The 26,269-nt window shown below is 43.8% G+C and overlaps 1 protein-coding gene across 2 annotated transcripts in view; it reads right to left on the bottom strand.

Annotated features, from left to right (window-relative positions):
* The window catches only part of AMACR (alpha-methylacyl-CoA racemase), a 97,859-nt gene that overhangs the window by 45,602 nt on the left and 25,988 nt on the right, over positions 1-26,269 (bottom strand). For both annotated transcript variants that reach the window (XR_013263967.1, XM_077462887.1), the window contains exons 3-4: positions 10,474-10,617; positions 2,194-2,354 (exon numbers count right to left, since the gene is read on the bottom strand). Coding sequence is in view for 1 of the 2 variants with exons in the window: in XM_077462887.1 (XP_077319013.1) it covers positions 2,194-2,354; positions 10,474-10,617 (305 nt within the window). In the remaining variant the exon portion in view is untranslated. The remainder of the gene's footprint in view (positions 1-2,193; positions 2,355-10,473; positions 10,618-26,269) is intronic.

The following is a 26,269-nucleotide window of genomic DNA, read 5'->3' as shown; positions in this document are numbered from 1 at the left end:
TCGGCGACGACGAAGAAGAAAGCCGGGCTCCTCCACTAGTAAAAGAGTTAGCAGAAGATAGCGGAGGAGTCCGGCTAGAAGACCCCCCAAGACGGAAGACCACCAGAGCTGTCCAATAAATAATTTTAAAAACATGTTTTGTGTTTTTTTCTCTACACTTTTTTTCACCAGGTGAATGGCTAGGGGTACATGGTACCCCTATACTCATTCACATAGGGTGGGGGGCTGGTATCTGGGGCCCCCTTATTAAAGGGGGCTCCCGGATTCCGATAAGCCCCCCGCCCGCAAACCCCGACAACCAATGGCCAGGGTTGTCGGGAAGAGGCCCTTGTCCTCATCAACATGGGGACAAGGTGCTTTGGGGTGGGGGGCCTCCGGGCCCCCTTTTCTGACCAGCCGGGCTGTGTGCTCGGATAAAGGTCTGATATGGACTTTGGGGGGACCCCCACACCATTTTTTCGGCGTAGGGCTTCCCCTTTAAGTCCATACCAGGTGACGAGGCCAGCGAGGTGTCAATCTCGCCAATGGAGGCATCGACATTGACTTCCTGCGCTAGTCCCGTCTACCTGGAGCTGCGTTCAAAATGAACTGACTTTTCTCTGTGTGTGGGCAAGTCCGTTCATTTCAAAAGTCTGGCGGACTCCCGCCATAGTCCGGCGGTTTGTCTGCCGGAAAAGTTTGGTCGTGTGTGAGCAGGTCCGCTCGTTCGCAAAGTCCGGCGGACCTCCTCTGCAAAGTCCGGCGGGTTGTCCGCCGGACTAGGTCCACCGTACTAAGTCCGCCAGATAGCCTGACCATGTGTACGCGGCATTAGAAAAAAAAAAGAGCAGTGGGGGTAGCAAGATGTTGGCAACAGCATAACCATGACCCAAAACTGGATACAATGTATGCAAGATAATACAGAGTAATCTTACATGATCTAGGGTCTGTTAGATCCCGTATTTCTCCAAAAAGAGGACCTGTCACGCACAAATGCGAACATGCATGTATGTCTCACAAGCATATGTAAACAGCGATCACACCGCATATGTGAGGTATCCCTGTGGCTCTCAGGGTGAAAACAATAGTTCTGGCACTAGTGCTCCTGAGTAATTCTAAAATGGTAATTTGTAAAAACACATGGATATTTTAATGTAACTATAATTTGTTGCCATTCCATGGGTGTGTGCAATTTTAAAGCGCGACATGTTTGGTATCTATTTACTTGGTGTAACATCATCCTTCATATTGCATCCTTCATATTTTACCCCAAAAAATAAAAAATGGGTATTATATTTTATCTGTGCTCACTAAAATTAATTGAAGCTACTGCGAAACACGTTGGGATAATCAACCACAAGCACCTTAATCCGTCAGTTTCTGTGGACCAGTCACTTTGTAACTTTGTATATGTAGACATCTATGCAATGCACTGCTATGTGTCATTTTTAATTGTGTTGCAATAAAATATTTGCTTTTATATTTCCTTTTTCCTTTTTTATTTCTGAACAATAAGCACCGTAAAAATCCCTTCTTTGCTCTCTCTAACTGTTTAAAATTATAATGCATATGGCTATGTTTACCAGGCAGAACTCTAACACAGCCCAGCCAAACTGATGTCAAAGTTAACCTACATAATTAACCCTCAGAACCCCATTACCATTCTGAGGCAAAAAACTAAATTTACACATGAATGACACTTTGTCCAAAATGTCATCCGCTACACTGACAATACACAGACAAAAGATCTTAGCTCTTGTACACACGGTCGGACATTCCGACAACCAAATCTGTGGGATTTTGTCCGACGGATTTTGTCCGAAACTGTTGCATACACATGGTCGAACAAAGTTGTCATAAAATCTGATCGCACTTAATGTGACAACGTTATTTCGTTAGGACGGGACTACATTCAGGCTAGTAGCCAATAGCTTTGGTCTAGGAATTTGATCTGAGCATGCGTGGCACTTTGTCCGATCGGAATTCTCTACACATGATCATGCTGTCGGAAAATTTTATAGCCCAGCTGGAAAACTTGGTCCGTCGGATACTCCGACGGAAACAGTCCGATGGAGCCCACATACTGTCGGATTATCCGACAACACGATCCTATCGGACATTGTCCATCAGAATGTCCGACCGTGTACAAGGACTTAGACTACAATACTACGAGTACATATTTCGTAGCGTAGAGCAAGAAAAAAGAATACTTACCATACTTGAATCAATAACTTGTCCTTGTCCTGAATTAGTGCGTTCAAATAGAGACATAACAATGCCCAGTGCACACATGTAGCTACCGCCTGCAAAGTCTGCCAGGAGATTGAGGGGGAAAGTTGGTGGCTCATTTTTCTTTCCTAGTTTCGACAACAAACCTACAAACGTAGGAAATAGCATTTTAGACAAATTAACTGATATAAGAATATTAGGACAGATCAACTGATAGACGGTAACATGTCAATTTTAATCATATTGCAATATTATCAAAGAGGATTATTCCTTTTCAAAGCTGACAACTCCATTTGTTTGGAAATCCATCTCCTGCAAACTTCTTAAAAGTCCTGGTAGCCCCAGTTAAAAATTCCCTTTAGAGACACCTCTGCTGTGGTGTGACTAATGTCTCCTGGATCCCAGTGAAGAATACACACGAGATCAAGTCCTACTGTGTAGTTGAAAAAGCTCTTTCAAATGAACACGGTATCTCCGACTTGAGCTGCACAACCTAAGCCTAATAACATTGGTAGACACCTGTAGTTCAATATATTCTGGAAGGGACTATATCCTCTTCTCTACAGAGAGCTCTTCACTGCAGAATACATGGAGAGGGGCATAAGAATGTACAACTCCTAGTAGTGCTAATTTCTTTTTCAAGGCTAGATTGCAAAAAATCATAAAACTACAAAATTTAGATGAGGAAACGGATTAGCAAATGTAACTTAGATTGCGTGATTTATTTATATCCCAGATTTATACAGCATCTGTATAATACACATCACTTTGCACAGTACATTCCCATCAATCCATGACTCGAAAAGAGCTCCCAACTATTGTCCTTAGGTATACTAGAGTCTGTGTGGGAGGGAACCAATAGACCTGCCATTATTGGTTCCCTTCCATTACTTTTATATTGTGGAAGATAACTCACATAGGTATAAGTAGAGCATAAACACTCACAGGGAACATAAGCCGCGTTGGATTACAAGCACAGGATGTTGAGCTGCAATGCAAGAAAGCCAACCACTAGTGGCATCTGGTGTTTTTTTGTGTGTGTGTGTGTGTAGGGGGGGGGGGGGGGGGGGGCAAACAGCCACCACCCCCCCCCACTGTTTGCTGGTCTGTCTGGCACTTACCCCATCTAGGTGGGCAGCGGCTCTGTGTCCTGTCCTCTCCATCGTGGCTCCTCCTCTCATCCTAGACATCCAATAGGATCGCTTGTCCTTTCAGCCAATCGGGTGATGGGTATCCAAACCCCCTTTCCGATTTTCCTTGAGGAGGATCAGTGTTACAATAGAAAATATTTTTTCGCTGTTCTAACACGCCTGGGTGGGCTCTGGGCGCATTCTTTGTGTCCCAAGCCCACCCTATTTTTAAGCCTATTAGAGTCTCTGGCTCTAATAAGGTGCTTCAAAAAACACACCCACCCCGCATTGTAATCCATGCATCTGGCAGCCTGAAAAGGGCTAGATGCATGGATAGGGGGAGGCGGTGCCCCATACACCCTTAATAGGATGGGCCGCCCCTGTCAACCACTGATGTTAATGTAGGATACCTTCACCTTCCCTCTCAGTAAACTACCTACCTGCTTTCAATGTTTAGTAGTCCAAGGGACTTCTGAACTTCCTGTAGGAATAGGGGAAATGAACAAGCTGCACAGTGATGCCATCACTGATGTAAAACTGGCTTTAATATAAGTAGAGGATCTTGTTTTAATACTCCTGCTCAACGTATTTCACACCACAAAGGGCTCAATTATGGAGAGACGTGTCTTTATGATTAGGCCCTTCATGGGTGAAAAGCCTTGGAGCAGAAAGCAGACAGGCAAGATTATATGTTGTGAATCCTCTACTTATTACATTAAAGCTGATTTTACACCTGTGACGGCATCACAGCGCAACCCGTTCATTTTGACTTGACAAGCGCAACAGCTGAGCAGGGATGACCTCCTTGGCATGCACCTGATGAGAGCTGGAAGTACAAGGAAAGAGGCAAGTTTGGAGCGGCATAGCTACTATCGATTAAAATTCCTGTAGGAACAATCAAATTACACTTGGAGCTACTGATCTTGTGGCAGATAAAAGGAGGAAATAAATAAAAACGTACATAAGCCAACAGAGCGGAACTTTCAAATTCAAACTTGAAGAGGAGTTCCGCCCTTCCCAACTAAAAATTACAAAGCAGTACTTTCAATCAAATTCTAACTTAAAGAGGAGTTCCGCCCTCCCCATCAAAAAATTACAAATACTGCAGCTGCTGACTTTTAATATTAGAACACTTACCTGTCCTGGAATCCAGAGATGTCGGCAACCCCAGCCAATGTTTTCATTGGCTCTCAGGTGCTGCTGCCGCCATTTGTAGTAAGGGGACCCGGCAGTGAAGCCTTTCAGCTTCACAGCTTTTTCCCTACTGTGCATGCGTGAAGTGCTTTCTGAATGGCCCAACGGGGGAGGGGGGCCGAACTTCCAAGTGATTGGACTGCAGCGCGATCTCTCGGAAGTGGGGATGGGTACCTATCAAGAAAAGGAACCCGTTCCCCCCTGAAAGGTGGCAAATGTGGCACTGCGGGGGGATGCTTGATAACTTCCTTTTTTGGGTGGAACTCCGCTTTAAGAAAAGAGCTACTAAATATAGCCCTTTCATAAATCAGAGACAATCAATATACAAGTTATATGAAAATAGGCAGTTCCTTTAAAAATGCCAATATTCTCTTACTACGCTCCAAATATTCTGTTACAGTAAGCAATAACGACTTAATTATTCCAAACTATGTTAGAAGTATAGATTTTTCTAAGTCAGTGAGTACATAATGCATGAGTTCATATCATAAAATTAATAGTAATATTAAAGATTTCACGCTGTATTAAGTATACACATACATTGTACACTTTCATTTGACCTTTTATCTACTTTTCCTTCTACACACATGAGCAAGTTCTCAAATCTTTTGACCTTTCTTTATTCATTGCGACACATTGGGACTTGATTTACTAAAAAACTGGAGAGTGCAAAATCTGGTGCAGCTGTACCTGGTAGCCAATCAGCTTCTAACTTCAGCTTGTTCAATTAAGCTTTGACAAAAAAAAAGCTGGAAGCTGATTGGTTTCTATGCAGAATTGCACCAGATTTTGCCCTCTCCCATTTTAGTAAATCAACCCCATAGATTTTTAATAGTTTATTGACTTTATTATTAAGCACATACTTAAAAAGTCCCAAAAAGTATCCTTTGCTGGTTGTTTTACAGTGCCTTGAAAAAGTATTCATACCCCAACCAAAAACGTAAATGTATTTCAGGCCTCTTTCACACTGCTGCAACTTGAAAGTCACAGTATTTTGCGGCCGTGATTTTGCCGCAATGTCAGGGAATGCCTGTGTAAACTTGAGGTCTATGGACCTCAACTCGCATCAAACTCGGACCAAAGTAGAACAGGGACTATTTTGAAGCCGATGCAACTTGAAGTCACACAGATATGAATGGTTATACCGTATATACTCGAGTATAAGCCGAGATTTTCAGCCTCTTTTTTGAGGCTGAAAGTGCCCCCCTCGGCTTATACTCGAGTCATCGCTGTCTGCCTGCTCGATCAGCGTGTCGAGCAGACAGACAGCGGACATTCTACCATTCAAACGCCGCGCCTCCGCCTTCGCCTGTGATAGGCGGAACACTGAATTTCCCAGCAGCCTGTGTTCCGCCTATCACGGACATCGTCTCATCCTCGTACTACGGACGAGGATGAGACGATGTCCGTGATAGGCGGAACACAGGCTGCTGGGAAATTCAGTGTTCCGCCTATCACAGGCGAAGGCGGAGGCGGAGGCGCGGCGTTTGAATGGTAGAATGTCCGCCGAGGCGCCGACGAAGAGCGGCGATCCTGGCAAGGCACGGGACGGAGGCAAGGCAAGGCACGGGACGGGACGGAGGCAAGGCACGACACGGGACGGAGGCAAGGCACGGCACGGGACAGAGGCAAGGAGGCAAGGCACGGGACGGAGGCAAGGAGGCAAGGCACGGGACACAGGCTCGGGACACAGGTAGGCTGGACACACACACACACACACACACACACACACACACACACACACACACACACACACACATGGACACACACACACAGGGATGGATGGATACACACACATACAGGGATGGATGGATGGATGGAGACACACACACACAGGGATGGATGGATGGAGACACACACACACAGGGATGGATGGATGGATGGAGACACACACACACAGGGATGGATGGATGGATGGACACACACACACACAGGGATGGATGGATGGATGGACACACACACACACAGGGATGGATGGACGGACACACAGGGATGGACGGACACACACACAGGGATGGACGGACACACACACAGGGATGGACGGACACACAGGGATGGACGGACACACAGGGATGGACGGACACACACACAGGGATGGACAGGCATGTCTCACCCTCGGCTTATACACGAGTCAATAAGTTTGCCAGTTTTTTTGGGGGTAAATTGGGGGCCTCGGCTTATATTCGGGTCGGCCTATACTCGAGTATATACGGTAATTGGGAATCATGGGGTACGATTTGACATGCGACTCTGATGTCCAAAGTCATAGGAAAGGTCGCACAAGTGTGAAAGGGGCGGATTTTATTTGATAGACCAACACAAATTGGCACATAATTGTAAAGTGGAAAGAAAATGATAAATGGTTTTCAATTTTTTTTTTACAAATAAATATGTGAAAAGTGTGGTTTGTATGGCGCCCCTTGGAGTCAATACTTTGTAGAACCCCCTTTCACTGCGATTACAGCTGAAAGTCTTTTTGGGATGTTTCTACCAGCTTTGCACATCTAGAGAGGGACATTTTTGCCCATCCTTCTTTGCAAAATAGCTCAAGCTCTGTCAGATTGGATGGAGAGCGTCTGTACAGCAATTTTCAAGTCTGTCAATAAAATGCATTTACGGTTTTGGTTGTAACATGATAAATGTGGAAAATTTCAAGGGGTATGAATACTTTTTCAAGGCACTTTATACACGCTCCAGTTTTAGTAAATAAACCCCTGAGTGTTCATGACAGGTGTCCCCAAAGTGCAGCACTCAGAACCGTAGGATCTCTCAATTAAAAGAGATCGAAAGCCCCAAACACACTACCAGATTTTCTGCTGATTTTTGTCTTCAGATTTACCAAAACCATGTAGTGCAAGGGCCTGCCTGATTAAATACACATGGAAACTCCTAAGGTTTGACTTCATTGTATATGGTTTTAGTAAATCTGAAGGAAAAAAAAATCTACAGAAAATCTGATAGTGTGTATGGGGCTTAAGAATGCCTGGCTGACACACAGCCTTGAAAACCTGTAGTTTCCAGCAACACCAGCCCGAGCTCGCCAACACATGTAATAAAAACAAGGAACACAAAAAGGCACATAGTGTAATATTTTTGAATTATTTGGCTCCATTCAAACTTGTGCGACTTGTCATGTGACTTTGGACACATAAAGTTGCATGACAAGCTGCAGCCCATGTATTTTAACTTTTTTAAGCCGTTCAAATCTATGCAACTTGAAGTGACTTTAAAAAGGCCCCTGCGCTACTTTGATGCGACTTTCAATTGACTTGAGTGCCATAGGCTGCAATGAAAACTCACAAAAAGTTGCATGAAAGTTGCATCTTAATATTATCACTGCAACAATCGTGCAACAGGCAAAGCCAAAGTCCCATCCAAGTCACACCTATCCAAAGTAGTGTCAAAAGTTGCATTGAAAAGTCACAATGGAAACCGCACGGCTTTGGAGTTGCACAAGTGTGAATGGAGCCTATAAGCTTTGACAAAAAAAACAAAAAAAACTGAAAGCTGATTGGTTTCTATGCACAGCTGCACCAAATTTTGCACTCTCCAATTTTAGTAAATTAACCCCATGGCTTTGCATAGAGATAGGTTTAATGCCCCTTGGCAACAAAAAGAAGAAATAAATAAAAAAGATTTGATGTTTAGGCTGCTTTCACACTGAGGCTCTTTACAAGCACTTTAGTGCTAGAAATAGCATCTGCATAGCGCCTCTCCTCTCGCTCCAATGTGAAAGCCTGTGTGCTTACATACTGGAGCGCTGCGCTGGAAGGACGGTAAAAAAAAGTCCTGCAAGCCGCATCTTTGCAGCACTGTAGGAGTGATGTATACACCCCTCCTAAAGCGCCCCTGCCCATTGAAATCAATGGGGCAGTGTGGCTGAACAGCTGGCAAAGCGGCGCTGCAGTGGCGCTTTGCGGATGATTTTAACCCTATGCCCCAGTGTGAAAGTAGCCTTAATGTGGTCCAATATGGGATGAAAGCTTTTGCAGCAAAGTAGCAGAGAATCACGGAGCAAGAGGGTAATATTTGACATCACTTCAGACAAGATAAGGCTCTACAGTCATATTTCAGCAATCAATATCATATTAAATCATATTAATAAAGCCAGCAAGAATTCTGACATGTTTCGTGCTAGGAGCAGCACTTTCTGCTGACTAATTTAACAGCTTCCCTCCCGTTCAACGTCATATGACATCATCGAATTTGAGCGGATCTCTTTTAGAGCCGGCGATTCCCTTCGCTGTAAGAACAGTCATAGTAGTCATAGCAGATGTTCAGCCGCTTGATCGTTCTTATAGGCGGTGGGAGATAGACGCCCCACCCCCCCCCCCCCCCCCCATCCCGGTGCTTCTCCCAGCTTGCCCCAGCGAGGGCGGGCCAGATTGTCCCCAGAGTTTCTATGATCGTTCGGAGGCCAGGCATGATGTTATGACGTCATGCCTGGCCTCTGCATTTGAAAAAAATGCAGCCGCCTCGGCTGGGAAGCTAGGATTTTTTTAGTGTTTTTTGTTTTCAGGTCAGGCTTTCCAGCCTAAGGCTGCTTTCACACTGGGGCGGTATTCAGGCGTTACAGTGCTAAAAATAGCGCCTGTGTAACGCCTGAAAAAAACCGGCCCCTTTAACTCCAGTGTGAAAGCCGGAGGGCTTTCACACTGGAGCGATGCGCTGGCAGGACGGTGAAAAAAGTCCTGCTAGCCGCATCTTTGCAGCGGTGAAGGAGCGGTGTATTCACCGCTCCTAAACCGCTCCTACCCATTGAAATCAATGGGACACCGCGGCAATACCGCCAGCAAAGCGCCGCTGCAGCGGCGCTTTGCGGGCGGGTTTAACCCCTTTTCGGCCGCTAGCGGGGGTTAAAACCACCCCGCTAGCGCACGCACACCGCCGCTAAAACGACGGTAAAGCGCTGCTAAAAATAGCGGCACTTTACCGCCGACGCTGCTCCCGCTGCAGTGTGAAAGCAGCCTAAGAGGTGAGATCTGGGGACTTAGCCCTTGTACACACGGTCGGACATTCCGACGGAAGGTGTCCGATAGGGCCGTGTTGTCAGATAATCCGACTGTGTGTGGGCTCCATCGGACTGTTTCCGTTGGAGTATCCGATGGACCAAGTTTTCCAACTTGTCTATAAAATTTTCCGACAACATGAACCGATCGGATTTTGTCCGATCATGTGTAGAGAATTCCGATTGGACAAAGTGCCATGCATGCTCAGATCAAATTCCTAAACCAAAGCTATTGGCTACTAGCCTGAACGTAGTCCCGTCCTAACGAAATAATGTCATCACGTTAAGTACGATCGAATTTTCTGACAACTTTGTCTGACTGTGTGTATACAACAGTTTCAGACAAAATCCGTCGGACAAAATCCGACGGATTTGGTTGTCGGAATGTCCGACCAGGTGTACAAGGGCTTATAGACTCCAAATCTCACTGTAAAGAGTACCTGTCATGCACTATTACTATTACAAGGGATGTCTCCTAGATTGTAAACTCTAACGAGCAGGGCCCTCTGATTCCATTTGTCTTAAATTGTATTGTATTGTAATGTCTACCCCAACGTTGTAAAGCGCTGCTTAAACTGTCGGCGCTATATAAATCCTGTATAATAATAATAATGTTTACAAAAGTGATAAAAAAAATGTAAAAAGAAAGCTTCAAACTAGAAAAATAAAAGTAATATTAACAATAAAAAAATAAAAATAAATAAATAAATAAATGTAAAAGCTCCCCTGTCCCTGCATGCTTGCTTGCAGAAGCAAAAGCAAATCGCACCCACATATGCAAATGACATTCAAACCACACATGTGAGGTATCACCGCAAACGTTACAGCGAGAGTAATAATTCAAAAAACTTGCAAACTTGCTAAAAAGAAAGAAAAAAAAAATGGAATATTTCCCCTTTAAGTGTAAATGGAATTTGTAATGTTGCTGCATACCTGAGAGGGAGAGGTAGTTAAGATCATGACCTGCTGACCTGGCAAATTTTCCAGATTGCCCATATCCCGTCAACCGTGCATAAATTAGCTGCGGATTTTCTTTCATTAGGACATCTGGACCGAGCCCCAGATTTTCCATCACACCTGTGTATACAATGACAGATAAGATTGCATTACAAAAGAATACATCCACCGGAAAGTTTCATACTATTTTTCTCACAAATACCGACATAATAATTTAAGTGGAAATAAATCCTTTCAGGCAACATTAACTATTTTAAGTCCTTATGCTGTTAGCATTAGTAAATAGATAGGAGAGTATATTATATTTACTTGTGTTAAACTTTATTTTTATTTTTACATTTCTTCAGTTACCTTACTAGTTTCTGGCCTAGGCGTATATGATGTCATATAAGGAGTCGTTATGGGCATTTATTTATTTCTGCCCGCAATTCAAAATTTCAAAGTGTGCAGCCTAAATCCAACCACTAGGCTCCAACATGTTAACCACTTCAGCCCAGAAGGATTTACCCCCTTCCTGACCAGAACACTTTTTGTGATACGGCACTGCGTAATAATAATGTATGCCATGTGATATTCATTGCCATTCCTGTCACCTTCTCACATCGGATGAGTATCAATCTGAGATTGTATCCTGGAGAAACGCACACCCCTAATGTTTTATGAGGGGCAGGGCTTACCAATGAGGGCAGTAAAGACAATGACAAAGACTATACATATATAAATGCATGGTGGGTCATTCACCCTATAAACGCGTCAGCCAAGTCACCACTGACGCCATCTAGTCTCCTTGCACCATTGGAGACTTCCAGCAGTCCTGGAGGAGATTTGTCTTCACTTTGCTTTGACACACATGTACACATGCGCTTGAGTATACGTGTGTCACTTTTTAAACTTTAAATAAATGTTTAGAATGGAATTGCACTAGGTCGGGGTGCCCTTCTCTTGTTTTTATTGTTTATTTTTAGTTTATTTGCACACCCATGGTCCTGAGAGGGCAGCAAGACCCTAGGCTTTGACAATAAGGTCTAAGACACACTTCTTTTCCTATAGCATTACACCTAAGCGCAGGAGAGCTACTTTCTTGTATCTTCTCCTTGGCTCCATGGCTGTGCCATCTCAGATTTGGTAGCCGAATTACTTCCTGAAGTCTCACAGCTGGCTCTCCACTACATATGTCCAAGGCATGGCAGTGCAGTGAGACTGGTCCTGCAGCCTCCTGGGGCATGTGACATGTCCCAGGAGGCTGCCGGCTGTGGGGGCATCAGCTGCATATCATTCTTAACTAGGAGAGGATTGAAAAAAAGAGAGAGCCAATGCAATACCTGTCAAAAAAGGTACCCACTTCCCAAAAAAATAAAAATCGTGTTGAGAAGGGAGGGGGGATGTGTTAGCCCTTGTACACACGGTCGGAGATTCCGATGGAATGTGTCCTATCGGACCGTTTTTTCGGATAATCCGACTGTGTGTGGTCTGCATCGGACTGTTTCCATAGGAATATCCGACGGACCAAGTTTTCCAACTTGTCTATAAAATCTTCCGACAAAATGCTCCTATCGGACATACTCCGATCATGTGTAGCCTACTCCGACGGACAAAGTGCCACGCATGCTCAGATCAAATTCCTAGACCAAAGCTATTGGCTACTAGCCTGAACGTAGTCCCGTCGTAACGAAATAACCTCATCACGTTATGTACAATAGGATTTTCCGACAACTTTGTCCGACCGTGTGTATGCAACAGTTTGGGACAAAATCCGTCGGACAAAATCCAACGGATTTGGTTGTCAGAATGTCCGACCGTGTGTACAAGGGCTAAGAAAGCGAGCTCTTTTTTTGGGTGGAAGTCTGCAGCTTTCATTAAAAGAATGTTTGATGATCTTGCCACCAAGGGTACTTCCTGTTATAGGATGAATGTCATCCAGTATTGCTCCTGTGTTGCTTCCCTGATGGAGACAGTTGTGCCAACAGTCATTGTATGGGCATAGTCACTTCTGTCACTATCAGGAAGCTGGGCTAGATTAAAGAGGAAGTAAACCCACGATTGGTTTACTTCCTCTTTGTCTCCCTGCAAAGGTAAAGCATAATGGGCTACTATGCATTGCATAGTAGCCCATTATGTGTCACTTATCTGACACAGGAGCCAACGATGTCACCGCTGTCCCCTGTAGCACAGAGCATCCATCTTCTTCCGGCCACTCACAGCGCCAGAGCAGTGATGACGTCACTCCCGCGCATGCGCACGGGAGCCGCCACTAACGGAATATCGATGTTAGCAGCGGCATGCTCAGTGCGCCTGCTCGCCGCTGTCTACGGTGCATTGGCCGTAGACATCGGTGCCTGTCTTTTTGTAAATATCTCCTAAACCGTGTAGGTTTAGGAGATATTTCTTGGCCCTACAGGTACGCCTTAATCTAGGCTTACATGTAGGTCAAAGTGGTTTGTAAGGGTTTACAACCACTTTAATGATGTGCAGCGGCTGCTGGAGTTAAGAAAGCCACACATGGATCGAAATGTGGCTGGTTCAGCAGGAACAGGCCAAATTTCAGTCCATGCATGGGCAGCCTGTCAGATTATTATTATTATTATTCAGGATTTATATCTCAGTATGACCCAATATCCATTATTCAGGATTTTTTATAGAGCCAAGAGTAAAGTGCTGCACAACAACATGAGGGCAGAAAGTATAGTTGCAATACAATTAAATACAAAAGAAATCAGAGGGCACTGCTCAATAGAACTTGCAATCTAGAAGAGAGAGTCAAATGATACAAAAAAGGTAATAACAGTGGGGGATGAGCTGATGGAGAAAATTAAAGTACAGTTAGGTGGAGGCAGAATAGGCTTCGGTCAAAGGAAGGGTTTTCAGGGATCGTCTAAAGGCAAACAGAGTAGGAGATAAATCAGGCAGATTGGGAAAGGGAGTTCCATAGGATGGGAGAGGCCTGGAGGAGAGCGTGGCATTAGGCGACGAGGGAACTAGAGCACAGGAGGTCTTGGGAGGAACGAAGAGAACAATTTGGTTGGTATTTGGAGACTAGTGTGGCGCTGTCCTCGTGAGGGTAGCTGGTTAAATTGGTACCCCCTGATTGCCCTGACCTTGCAAGTCCTCCGCCACCTCTGACAACCTGGGTTCATACATTTTCCTTCTTTGCAATGAAAACAATGAAATAGGTACATCAGAATTGATTAAACCAATTGACTTGTTTACTTAGTGAACTGGAGATAATTTGACAGTCAGCACAAGTTTACAGTTTAGAATGGTATCCCTTATAGGAACGTTATCAATAATCAAATGGCAATTACAATATCAAATATAAAACATTTAACAGTAAGAACTGTAATCTCAGTACACAGCAAGGCACATAATGCCTATGTGAACAGGTTACAGGAGGGCAGAGGAATGTCTCTTATTAGTGTCAAACTCCTCTCTTCTGCTTCTCAGCACATAGATGCAAAAATAGTAAATATACTGTTAGAACCTTTAGCAATAAAAAACTGTAATTAAATTCAACCTGCTCTTTCAGAGAGTTCTTGGTGAATTTTAGCTCTATGGGCTCAGTAGAAACAAATCCCTGAAGTGGGTAAGGAGGCGAGATGTAGTCCTGTATTACTGTGCGGCAATCCGGTTTATCTTCAGCTAGCCCTTGAAAACAATTGCATGCAAAGAGTTTCTAAATGGCAGAGCAAAGCAACTTGAATCAATTGATTGTGGATAAACAAAGAAGCAAATCTTCCTGTGTTAAACAAACTGCAAATGGAATCACAGTGATCACTGACTTAAAGATGTTGCCTTCTGTAGAACTACAAGTAGCAGTGGGATGATAGAAGTTAGAGATGTCTGTGTATAGTGTCTATGATGTTTGGTCTAGATACTTGGCATTAAGGATAATAGACTGTGCAGGAGATAATGGTGTCTACATACAGTGTCTATAAGGATGGGCTATTGCCCGCTCACCACACTGGAACAAGAGAAGATGGAGAAGATGATGATGATGATGATTGTCTCTCAGAAATGTGGCTCAGGGGATGACATCTAGCCTCTGCCGCACTGTGCTACGTCTCACTCTGATCTGATGTCACCGCAGGATAGATGGAATAGGAGCGGCCTCCAGGCTGCCAACACATACAGCAAAGGGGTGCTGCCTGCAGATGTCCCTCTGAATGTCCGCTGGATGGTTCTGCTGGTGCAGCCCATGACTCTGCTGCAGCACACAGACACAGAATCTCTGCACTCAGATCCAAGTCGGGGTCCCATGAGAGCGCACCAGGCCTCAATCAGTTCCTCTTATAGACCCTCCCAGCAATCTGTTCTTCCACGTCAGGTGTATGGTAGTTGTATTTCCCGATGATTCAGTAAGAGGGCAAATCACATTCATTTGGACTACTTGTCCCAAGATGCTTTGCTCTACCTTGTCTCTGCACCAAGGAGGAAATAGATCAGTGTCCAACTCAGCACTAGAGGGAAACAGCTCCCTCACAGCAAAGCCACACAGTGTCTCACAATTGCAGGAATTATAGATATATATCTAGCTATACACACACACCTATATACACAGCTCCTGGCTACACTAGGTTAGTGATGTAGGTGGAGGCCAAGTTGTGGCTTTGTAAGTTATTGTAGATTTTTATTTGTTGGGTGAGTAGAAGCCAGTGGAGGGATTGGGACAGAGGGGTGGCAGACGCCCTCTGGGTGGTTTGTAAGGCGGATGAGTCTGGCAGCAGCATTCAGAATGTAAATAACAAAAGAGCGGAGGGCAGAACTGTTTTAACAGCAATGTTTGAACACTCAGTTGGCACTACAGAGTCGGTGTATTAAGCGAAAGTAAAAACTTCTGCAAGCAGCCAGGCCCCCCCCCCCCCAGCCCCTCCTATACTTACCGAAGCCCAATCTTAATCCAGTCATGTGCACGAGAGCAGTGTCTTTCTCTGCTCACTCTCTCCTCATTGGAGAGAGAGAGGCAGCACTGGGAGCCATCAGCTCCTGCTGCTGTCAATCAGAGCCAGTGAGCAGGGGGGTCGTAGAGCCGCTCTGTGTGTCAATCGACATGGGAGCAAGTACATGAGTGCCCCCATAGCAAGCAGCGGGTGGGGGTGGGGTAGGAGCCAGGAGTGCTGGTGCCAGAGCGTGTGAATATGATATGTTTTTTTTTTTTGTGTTTTTTTATCGCCTTTATGTTTTGCTATACAACAATATCATAAAACCTGAATGTTCCTGAGTATATGGACAATAGAATCCACGGGTGCTATTCTCCGCTTTTCCTCTATACTTCGGTCTTTTTACTAGTAACTGTTGGTTGCATTCTTGGCTTCCTCTTTGTATGATTAATTATTTTATCTGAACTCTTTCCTCTTTCATGGATCTTTATGTTGTTCTTTGTATGTTGATTATGTGTGAACAAAAGCATTTAGTTAAGCCGTGTTTTCACACAGAGAAGGTTGCAGTTTCTCTGAAGCTTCTGGGGGATTTTGTTAAGGGAGCTGTTTAGGTATAAATAGGGACCCCTGGGGTTCTTTAATATAACACATAAAAAATATCCCTCCTTGTATTACCTTCCTGCTGACATCAGGTATGTGGCCCGCATTGTGCTATATAATGCATGACTGGCAGTTACAATGCAGCAAGGGTAATTCTAGTAGCTATATTACCCCATTTACCTATTTATTACCTCATTTCTATGGCACTGCAGAGCTGGATCACCCTCATCCCTTACAGACGTCACATCGGAGAGAAACGACGACAGCCAAATTAGGTGTTCAAAATCCAGCTTCGGACGTTTTTTTTTGTTTTTTTTCTTAACAATTTACGGACCAGGCCTTTTCTGTCACTTTGTAAACAAGTAAAAATCAGTATTTTTTTGTTTTGCTACAAAATTACTCAGAACCCCCAAACACTATATATATTTTTAACAGAGACCCTAGAGAATAAAATGGCGATTGTTGCAATTTTTTTACGTCACATGGTATTTGTGCAGCATTTTTTTTTTTTTTATTAATTTTAACCACTTCAGCACCGGCGTATAGTCATATGACGCCCACAGATGGGATCTCCCATCCTGGGTGGGCGTCCTATGACGTCCTCTCATTCCTGGCCGTCTAGGGGGTGCTCGCGTGCACCCGTGGCATCGCTCTGGAACCGGTGCGCGTGTCCGGCGGCCGCAATGTCCATCGGCAACCCGCGATTGCCCGGGAACACAGCAGGTCCGTGGATCTGTGTATGTAAACACACAGATCCACGTCCTGTCAGTGGAGAGGAGACCTATGGTGTGTTCCCAGTACAGAGGAACACCGATCGGTCTCCTCCCCTTGTGAGTCCCCTCCCCCCACAGTTAGAATCACTCCCATAGGGAACATACTAAGCCCTGCAGCACCCCCTGGTGTTAACCCCTTCCCTGCCAGTCACATTTACACAGTAATCAGTGCAATTTTATAGCACCGATCGCTGTGTAAATGGTCCCAAAAATGTGTCAAAAGTGTCCGATGTGTCCATCATAATGTCGCAGTCACGAAAAAAAAAAAAAACGCAAATCGCCGCCATTACTAGTATATAAAAAAAAATGCCATAAATCTATCCCCTATTTTGTAGATGCTATAACTTTTGCACAAACCAATCAATATATGACTATTGCAATTTTTTCTTACCAAAAAATAAATATGTAGAAGAATATGTATCGGCCTAAACTGAGGAAAAAAATTATTATTATTTTTTTTTAAATGGGATATTTATCATAGCAAAAAGTAAAAAATATCGTGTTTTTTTTCAAAATTTTCGCTCTTCTTTTGTTTATAGCGGAAAAAATAAAAACCACAGAGGTAACACACCACCAAAATAAAGCTCTATTTGTGGGAAAAAAAGGACGTCAATTTTGTTTGGGTGCAATGTCGCACGACCGCGCAATTGTCAGTTAAAGTGACACAGTGCCAAATCGCAAAAAATGCTCTGGTAAGGAAGGGGGTAAAAATCCTCCGGGGCTAAAGTGGTTAATACAAAAAACACACACACAATATACAGTGCCTTGAAAAAGTATTCATAACCCTTGAAATTTTCACATTTTGTCATGTTACAACCAAAAAACGTAAATGTATTTTGTTGGGTATTTTTTTTTTTTTGTAATAGACCAACACAAAGTGACACATAATTGTGAAGTGGAAGGAAAATGATAAATGGTTTTCCAATTTTTTTTACAAATAAAGATGTGAAAAGTGTGGTGTGCATTTGTATTTCGCCCCCCTGAGTCAATAGAACCGCCTTTCACTGCAATTACAGCTGTAAGTCTTTTTGTGGATGTCTCTACCAGCTTTGCGCGTCTACAGAGTGAGATTTTTGGCCATTCTTCTTTGCAAAATAGCTCAAGTTCTGTCAGATTGGATGGAGAACGTCTGTGAACAGCAATTTCTTGCCACAGATTCTCGATTGGATTTAGGTCTGGACTTTGACTGGGCCAAAGCTCCCATAATGATGGTATTTAACGTCAAAGTAGCGACGTATAACTACGGTGGGTGCTCTGAAAGTGGTTAAAAACAGAAAGTTCAAAAATAGTACAAATAGATGCGGTTGCAGTGAATATACACAGAGATAATGTAGCAAATAACCACAATGCTCTGTTGGTGGAGCACACATATACAGGGTGGTACCACTCGAGTTTAGTACACCATTTGGTTCAGAATATTTTTTTCTTGGTTTCCTCCTCTTATGGAGCTGAAAAATACGGTATTTACTAATGCTAGCAGCAGGAGGATTAAAAGTAATCAATTTGATTGGGAGGGCGAAGTTCCACTTTATTAGCTTTGGATCTGGGTTCACACTGGGGTGATCACAGATTTAAGGGGGAATGCTGGGAACTCTAAAGTAAGTGGGAGCTTTGGTGAGCAAAAACACCCTTACATCAGAGTTCCCCTTTACAGCGTTCACCCTTAAAAGAAGAAGAAAATGTGGCAACCCTATCTGAATGGGGGAGAGAATCCTGCGACTCAGAAGACTTCTACAGGACCCAGCTGGATGGGCAGTAAACTGTCAGCATAATGTGCAAGTATGCAGAGTAAACTGCCAGTATACGGACATGTTATGGATGACTTCTCTTCTTGTCTTCTTGTCAGTGGGTCACGGGCGGCGAGTTGTGGGTCAGTCAGCGGGTCACGGGTAGCGAGCTGTGAGTCAGGCAGCGGCTCACGGGCGGCGAGCTGTGGGTCAGGCAGCGGGTCACGGGGGGCGAGCTGTGGGTCAGGCAGTGGGTCAAGGGTGGCGAGCTGTGGGTCAGGCAGCGGGTCACGGGCGGCGAGCTATAGGTCAGGCAGCGGGTCAAGGGCGGCGAGCTGTGGGTCAGGCAGCGGGTCACGGGCGGCGAGCTGTGAGTCAGTCAGCGGGTCACGGGTAGCGAGCTGTGAGTCAGGCAGCGGCTCACGGGCGGCGAGCTGTGGGTCAGGCAGCGGGTCACGGGGGGCGAGCTGTGGGTCAGGCAGTGGGTCAAGGGTGGCGAGCTGTGGGTCAGGCAGCGGGTCACGGGCGGCGAGCTGTAGGTCAGGCAGCGGGTCAAGGGCGGCGAGCTGTGGGTCAGGCAGCGGGTCACGGGCGGCAAGCTGTGAGTCAGGCCGCGGGTCACGGGCGGCGAGCTGTGAGTCAGGCAGCGGGTCATGGGCAGCGAGCTGTGGGTCAGGCAGCGGGTCACGGGCGGCGCGCTGTGGGTCAGGCAGTGGGTCACGGGGGGCGAGCTGTGGGTCAGGCAGCGGGTCACGGGTGACGAGCTGTGGGTCAGGCTCTTGTGTCCTCTCCTAGATCATGGCAGCTTCTACCGCACGTCTCTTCTTTACTCTTCCTTTCAGCCAATCGGGTGACGAGTCTCAGACCCGCTTCCTGATTGGCCAGGAGGAGGATCAGTGTGGCAAAAACAAATATTCATTCGCTATCTTCACTCAACTGGGTGAGCTTTGGGTGCAGTGCTCTGCACCTGGAGCCCACCCTTTTCTGAAGCCTATTAGAGCTTCTGGCTCTAATCACATGCTTCAAAAATACACACTTCCCCTATTGAAATCCATGCGTCTCTGGATGTAGATGAGGGGGCCGGACGCATGGATAGGGAGGGAGGCGCCCGTAATGCACGGGCCGCCACTGGTGTAGGCACTGTACTAGTACGAGCACACAATAAAGAAATTGCTAGGAGAATGGGGAAATAGTATATGCAGGATCTGCATCATGCATTTCTTTTTTTTTAATTCTTGCTTTTAAACAGTTTTTGTACAGACAAACATAGGAGAAACATTAGCCAGTGCAAGCCAAAAGATATAACTCGCACACAAGGCACCAAAGTCATATTCCATGCCATGAAATGCATCATTTGTTTCTACCAAAAACTCAACCAGCTTGCAATATTTTGTTACACTTTTAGGCCTGGTTCACACCTATGCAGGTTGCAATTTGCATATTCCAGGTGCATTTTGCGTTTTTTCAATACACATTTTTGATCCATTGAAGTCTATGAAACCAAAAACCAGAAAAAAATAAAGTCCCTTGTCCTTTCCATAAAATCCCAGATGTGAACATGACCCATAGGAAACCATGTTAAATGGACTATAGTTTGTTTCTGCAAAACTGAAAACACATTAAAAAATGCATAGGTGTGAACCAGTTCTTAGGCTTGATTCACACCTATGCATGTTCAGTGCTTTTTGTATTTTGCAGATTTTCACTAAAGTCCATTTAACATGGTTTCCTATGGAAGACGTTCTGTAGTGCAAATCTGCAAAAATGCAAAAAGCACTAAAAATGCATAGGTGTGAACCAGGCCTTAAGGGATTTTCCAATTCTGCCCCACAAAAGTAGGAAAATCTTCCAGTTGTACCCAAGCTGGATTGGCTAAGGTCTTCCAAGCTTTGGTTAGACTGTTAGCTTATTGTTTTTAATTTTTATTTTATTTTTTTGAATTTGCAGGCAAAAAAGGGAAAGCGGAAGAGCTAAAATAAGTCTACTTTTTTTGGTATAGATAACTTGTAGGCAGGTTGAAATGCATTGAGTTGGTTTCCAGCAGCCAGTACAGGCTGGGGACAGGTTAAGCACTTTTGGCTTAGTTCCTGGGGTTTTTGATGTTGGTGGGCCCACCTGTGTTATATAAATAGGAAGTATGCTAAGATCACAGGAGAACAGAAGGAGTAGTAATGGCGGAGACAAGTGCTCGTCAGGGACTGCCGTAGAGTCCCGCTGGGGAGACGACACACACCGGGGACCACAAACTGAATCCAAGACATGGACATTGCCTATATGGACCCAACTCACTAGTACCAAGACAGGTTTGTTCAGTGCCCCGAGCAATCATGTAAAACTGTGCTTCCTCTCGTGCTCCTAATACTGTACATGCAGTAGAATGGGGGGCCCATTCTAAGCCCCCTTTGCACAGGCTGTCCATGGTTTCCGTGTCGTGTTTACTACACATTTGGCCAATTTCTTGCTTTCTAGCAAATAGAAGGTAGTTGCATATGCTTGCTGTGTTTTCTGTGTCAGCTGTGGGCAGATGGGGGTTGAGAGTGGGCAGTTGGAGTATGTGTGTCATACATGAAGTATACATGAATCTGAACCCTGCTCAATGCTAGCCACTAGAGCTGCCACGACGAGTCAACGTAATCGATTACGTTGACTACAAAAATACGTTGACGTGCGTGCAGGGCGTTGATGCGTCACACTGCTCCGTGTCTCCCGCTCTCCACCGTGCTGCCACCCCCCTCTCTTCTCCCCCTCCGTGCATCTGCCCTCCTCCGTGCCGCCCCCCTCTCTTCTCCCCCCCTCTTTTCCCCCTCCGTGCTGCCGCCCCCTCTCTTCTCCACTTCCGTGCATCTGTCCCCCTCTCTCTTCTCCCCCTCCGTGCATCTGTCCCCCTCTCTCTTCTCCCCCTCCGTGCATCTGTCCCCCTCTCTCTTCTCCCCCTCCGTGCATCTGTCCCCCTCTCTCTTCTCCCCCTCCATGCATCTGTCCCCCTCTCTCTTCTCTGTGTCCCCCTCCATGCATCTGCCCCCCTCTCTCTTCTCCCCCTCCGTGCATCTGTCCCCCTCTCTCTTCTCTGTGTCCCCCTCCATGCATCTGCCCCCCTCTCTCTTCTCCCCCTCCGTGCTGCCGCCCCCCCCCCCCCCTCGGTATCTCAGGATGGAGAGCGGAGGTAGAGGCCGCTAGACCCGGCTGTTTCGTTTTCAGAATGGACAGAGTCAGTGACCACTGTCCATTCACATAACTGAAACATTGTAACCTCCTGTGATTACGATGTCTCAGTTAATGAATGGAGAGAAGCCGCTGTCTTCTCTCCATTCATTATCAGTGCAGCAGAGGCTACAGAGAAAGGGACTGGGGAATCTCTGTCCCCAGTCCCTTTCCCTGTCTCAAATGGGATATGTCAGAGGTCTGTTAAGACCCCTGATATCTCACCATAGCCCCCCCCCCCCCCAACAGGGCTGATAAAAAAATTGCAATAAATTAAAAAAATTAAATAAATAATTATAAAAAATAATACAAAAAAATTAAATAAATAAACACACTGACACTGTCCCCACACCCCCCACACCCCTTAAAAAAAATGTAAAAAATAAATTATAAACATTCATGAACTTCTGAACAGAAAATAAAAAGCTAAGATAAAAGAAAAAAATATAATATATATTGTATATATATATATATATATATATATATATATATATATATATATATATATACAGTGCTCGACAAAACCCGGGCGCCAGGTCGCATTTGCGACTAGAATCAGCGACCTGGCGCTTGGGGTAGCATAGCTGGGGGTATCCTGTTTCCATGGACCCCCCCCCGGCGCAATCGTGTCGGGCCGCGCCGCAGGCGGCCGCGGTAATTGAGCCGCCGGCTTTGAGGCCTTCTGTGAGCCTATGGTTCCTTCTGGAATCTGTCGCCCTCTTGTGGTGGCCGTTGGAATTACAACCAACAATGCTTATGGGATTGCCTGCCCTGCCTGCCAGTCTTTCTCCTTCCCTTTACCTCTTTACTTAGAACCCCTAAACAAAATAAATAAATAAATAAATAATATATATATATATATATATATTATATATATATATATATATATATATATATATATATATATATATATATATATATATATATATATATATATATTATATATATATATATATATATATTGAAATGGATATTTTGATGATAGGCAACTCCTATCCTCATATTGATTAGTGGTTCCAAATTAATAACTACTGCAGTAGGGAACAGACACAAAAGATACGCTCAGCATCTTTCCAAATAACCGTTCTCCTTTATTATGACGCATTTGAAGGCTTTTATACACATGATTACGTAGGTATCACATTAATATTACAATTGTACGTTTATGGTAACAAGGGGCGTTACATAGGCAGGCTTATTCTAATCAGAACTCGAAAGAATGCAAAACATGTACTGAAAACATTATTAGTGCTGTGTGCACAGTGAGGGCATTGTGCAATACATATAAAATAGAATACAATTATATACAGAACCTACAAATTTCCATTACAGTCTCCTCTCTTTTGATCAATATTTTGATCACTAACCATACCTGCTATCACCTTTAACCTGGAACCTCCACACGCTTAGGTGGAGGTAATCCTGGCCAAAGAGGCAAAAACTCCATTGTGGAGAAAATAATAGCTGAGCAGCTTTTTTCATTACAAAATGACATTTCACTGTGAAAAACAAATGATTGATAAGACATATTTACAGAGTACTGGCTGTACACTCCTGTGGCCAGAATGGCCTTCTAGCTTAATTGCTGGTATGCTGACTTATCAGCACATGTAAACACAGACAATTCTACATAAAATGGAAGAGGTACAAAAGACAAATATGACTTCAACATGGCTAAACTACTTTTCAAATATATATATCCCTTACAATTAAAGTAATTGAATCAAAAAATACCCTAGACTGTTATCGCAAGAGGGAAACAAATCAAACACAGAGATTTCTTTCATTTAGACATTTTTGCAGTGTCTGGTGTGGATCCAGGTGACTTTCCCTTCAAGTTTTGCAAAACTGTACATGAAATAGATGCTGTATTGAGTCTCCAAACATTTCCTTATATATAAATGTCTCTTAACAATCCACATGTCACCTGGCTTTAGTTTTAGATCCTTCCAAACTTTTAGGATCTGGAATTGGGGAGAAAACACATAAATGAGTTTGTCAAAAACCTTAAAAAATCAGCAACATTCTCTGGGAGATCCGAATGGAGGACTTCAGCTGCTGAGACAAAATATAAGCAAGTGAGCAACACACTCCCAACCCAAATCCCAAAGGGAGAGAGTCCAATATCCCCTCACGGGCTTGATAAAATATAATAAAACATTCAGGCAAAAGTTTTCTAGTGTCTTACTCTACTTTGTCCACTACATTGTAGACAGTAGGGGGTGTAAAAATAAAACCTCAAAACTTCTAGTAAGGACTCTCCTATAAAAATGATTTCCTCTGTTACTCTCTGTAGATTCTGCACTCTGTACTTACAAACTACTTCTGATAACACTTTTTTACTGTGGCCTTTGCAGTAGCATTTGCCACTGGACATCCATAAAACATGTCCATACAAACAAAATGCATACTCGTAACATCCTGACTTGGGCATCTGGATATATCTTTTTGCTATCTCTGGAAGGGATGTTCAGCTTTTGGTAACACCTTTGGTAACAGGTAAAACAAGAAGTGGTATGTTATAAAAACAACTGTGGAGAACCCTGGCTCTATCCCACGCTCATTTACTAAGGCAGCCATAACTACTTGTGACTGATGACACGGTCCACGTGTCAAGCTGAAGGGAAAAGAGTGTCTGGCAAACATAAATGATCACCTTTTCCAAAGTCTTGTTTTGTAAGAAGTTGCCCTCTGTGGACCACTTGTGCTTCTCGTTCTGGGGTCCTTAAAGTTGAATTATTAATCCCAGCTATACTGGGCCAGAACTATGGTGGAATCTGTGAGTTGCACAGACCCAGCAAGTGTCCGGGGCTGTAAATGCAGCATCCTTAGAGTCGCCTGGTCTGCTTCCATATGTGAGTTTTACTGTTAGTATGGCTACCTCAGCAAGAACCTGGAAGGCTGAAAACAGCCGATTAAATTAACTTGGCATGCTTGGTTGGTTTACCTGCCGAAGTAAAAACAAACTTCTGGCCCTTCAAATGGAACCAAAAGCTCTCTATATCTTGACTATCTATATAAATATATGCTCGTTTTATAGCTCACAGGCTTTTCTAAAACATGGAGCTCTGCTTCTTGAGATGGGGGAAAAGAATCCCAGGACTCTGAATACAGGGAATCCTTCTGGGTGATAAACTTCATCCTCAGTATAAAACCAGGAATAACAATACAAAAAAGTAAATACTCGGGTCTCCAGGGAGTGTGTCCTGCACTGGGCTCACAGCAGCTGATTCCTATGTCATCAATTTAACACATGTGCTTTTTCTTTGTCTCCAGCCTCCTCCAATAGAGGCAATAAGGTGGCTGGATCCAAATGTACTCATTTTTCATTGTTAGATTTTTACATAAACACACAAAACAAATTCATATTTTGAACCTTTCATTAGACAAACACTTAGCTATATATTTGCTGTGGAGAATGTCGGACTATTAAAAATTAAATATTCAACCAAAATAATATCTGTAACTTTGTCTAATAGCAACTTTCCATAAAGTTACAGCTCTGATATATCGTGGTGAACCCTTCATTACTGGGTCCAGCTTGCATAAATATAACAATAGCTTTTTCCTATCATGCTGTTTGTGTAAAAACTCCTGTTTCATGTTTCAAAAAGACAACTTTTTCCTAGCAATATTATAATAAATGATAAGAATACCCTGCAGTCATACAGAGATGTCCATAAACCCTAAGTATTTTTCTACTTATACCCACTGCACTTACAAGGAAAAGGGGCACATCATTTCACAATCCACACATTCTGCGTTGGATTTCAAAAATAAAAATACATAAAAACAAAAGGACCAACAATATGTATGACGGACCAGAAAGCACTCGGCCATCAAAAACTATAAACCAACTGGCTGCAGGCAGCAGCTATCCTAACAGGGTGTGTGGACTTGATGTGATGGGTCTGTTATATTTAAATGTTATTATTACTCTCACATCATGGACGGCACATCAAGTTATTATCAGACTTTAAGATTTCATTTCTGTAGAAAAACTTCCTTATGTATCCCATCCATCTTGGCTTTGTTAAACATTATTGCAGCTGTATTCAAATTAACAACCTCATCTTAATTTTTTCTCTTTCCACTCAATAAATATAAAATCTTAATCTTAATCTAAACTAATTCCATTTTTACCAATTTCCCCATTAACCTTGATTTCATTTCCAACCAAAGGTTGTCTAAACCAGTTTCAATATATCTATATTTATTAATAAAATTGTTAAACTCATATTAGAAATTAATACTCATATGATAATTTCAATATCACACACTAATATATATGCACAGATAAATGTCCTTAAAGGGGGACATATTACTTAATTTTACTCAATTTCTCTCTTTTTTTTTTAAATGCACTGTTTCCACTATCAAAAGATATTCAATTAGTGTAAGACATGGTTAAATGTAACCTTGATTTTACCATGTTTGGAAAACAGATTCAAAAATAATTGTGATCACATTGTTTATCATTAGACTCGTTAACCCGGCACATTTTGTTATAAATGTTTTGTCTAAAAAACTGAAATTGGCATGGTGTCCTCCCAGCTTATCACCAATCTCTCATGTCAGCCACATTCTTTGAGGAGAG

This window comes from Lithobates pipiens, unplaced genomic scaffold (assembly GCF_037356315.1).
Source record: "Lithobates pipiens isolate NorthernLeopardFrog02 unplaced genomic scaffold, aLitPip1_a1.2 Scaffold_3, whole genome shotgun sequence".
Classification (NCBI taxonomy): Eukaryota; Metazoa; Chordata; class Amphibia; order Anura; family Ranidae; genus Lithobates; species Lithobates pipiens.
This window is presented reverse-complemented; position numbering and strand designations above follow the sequence as displayed.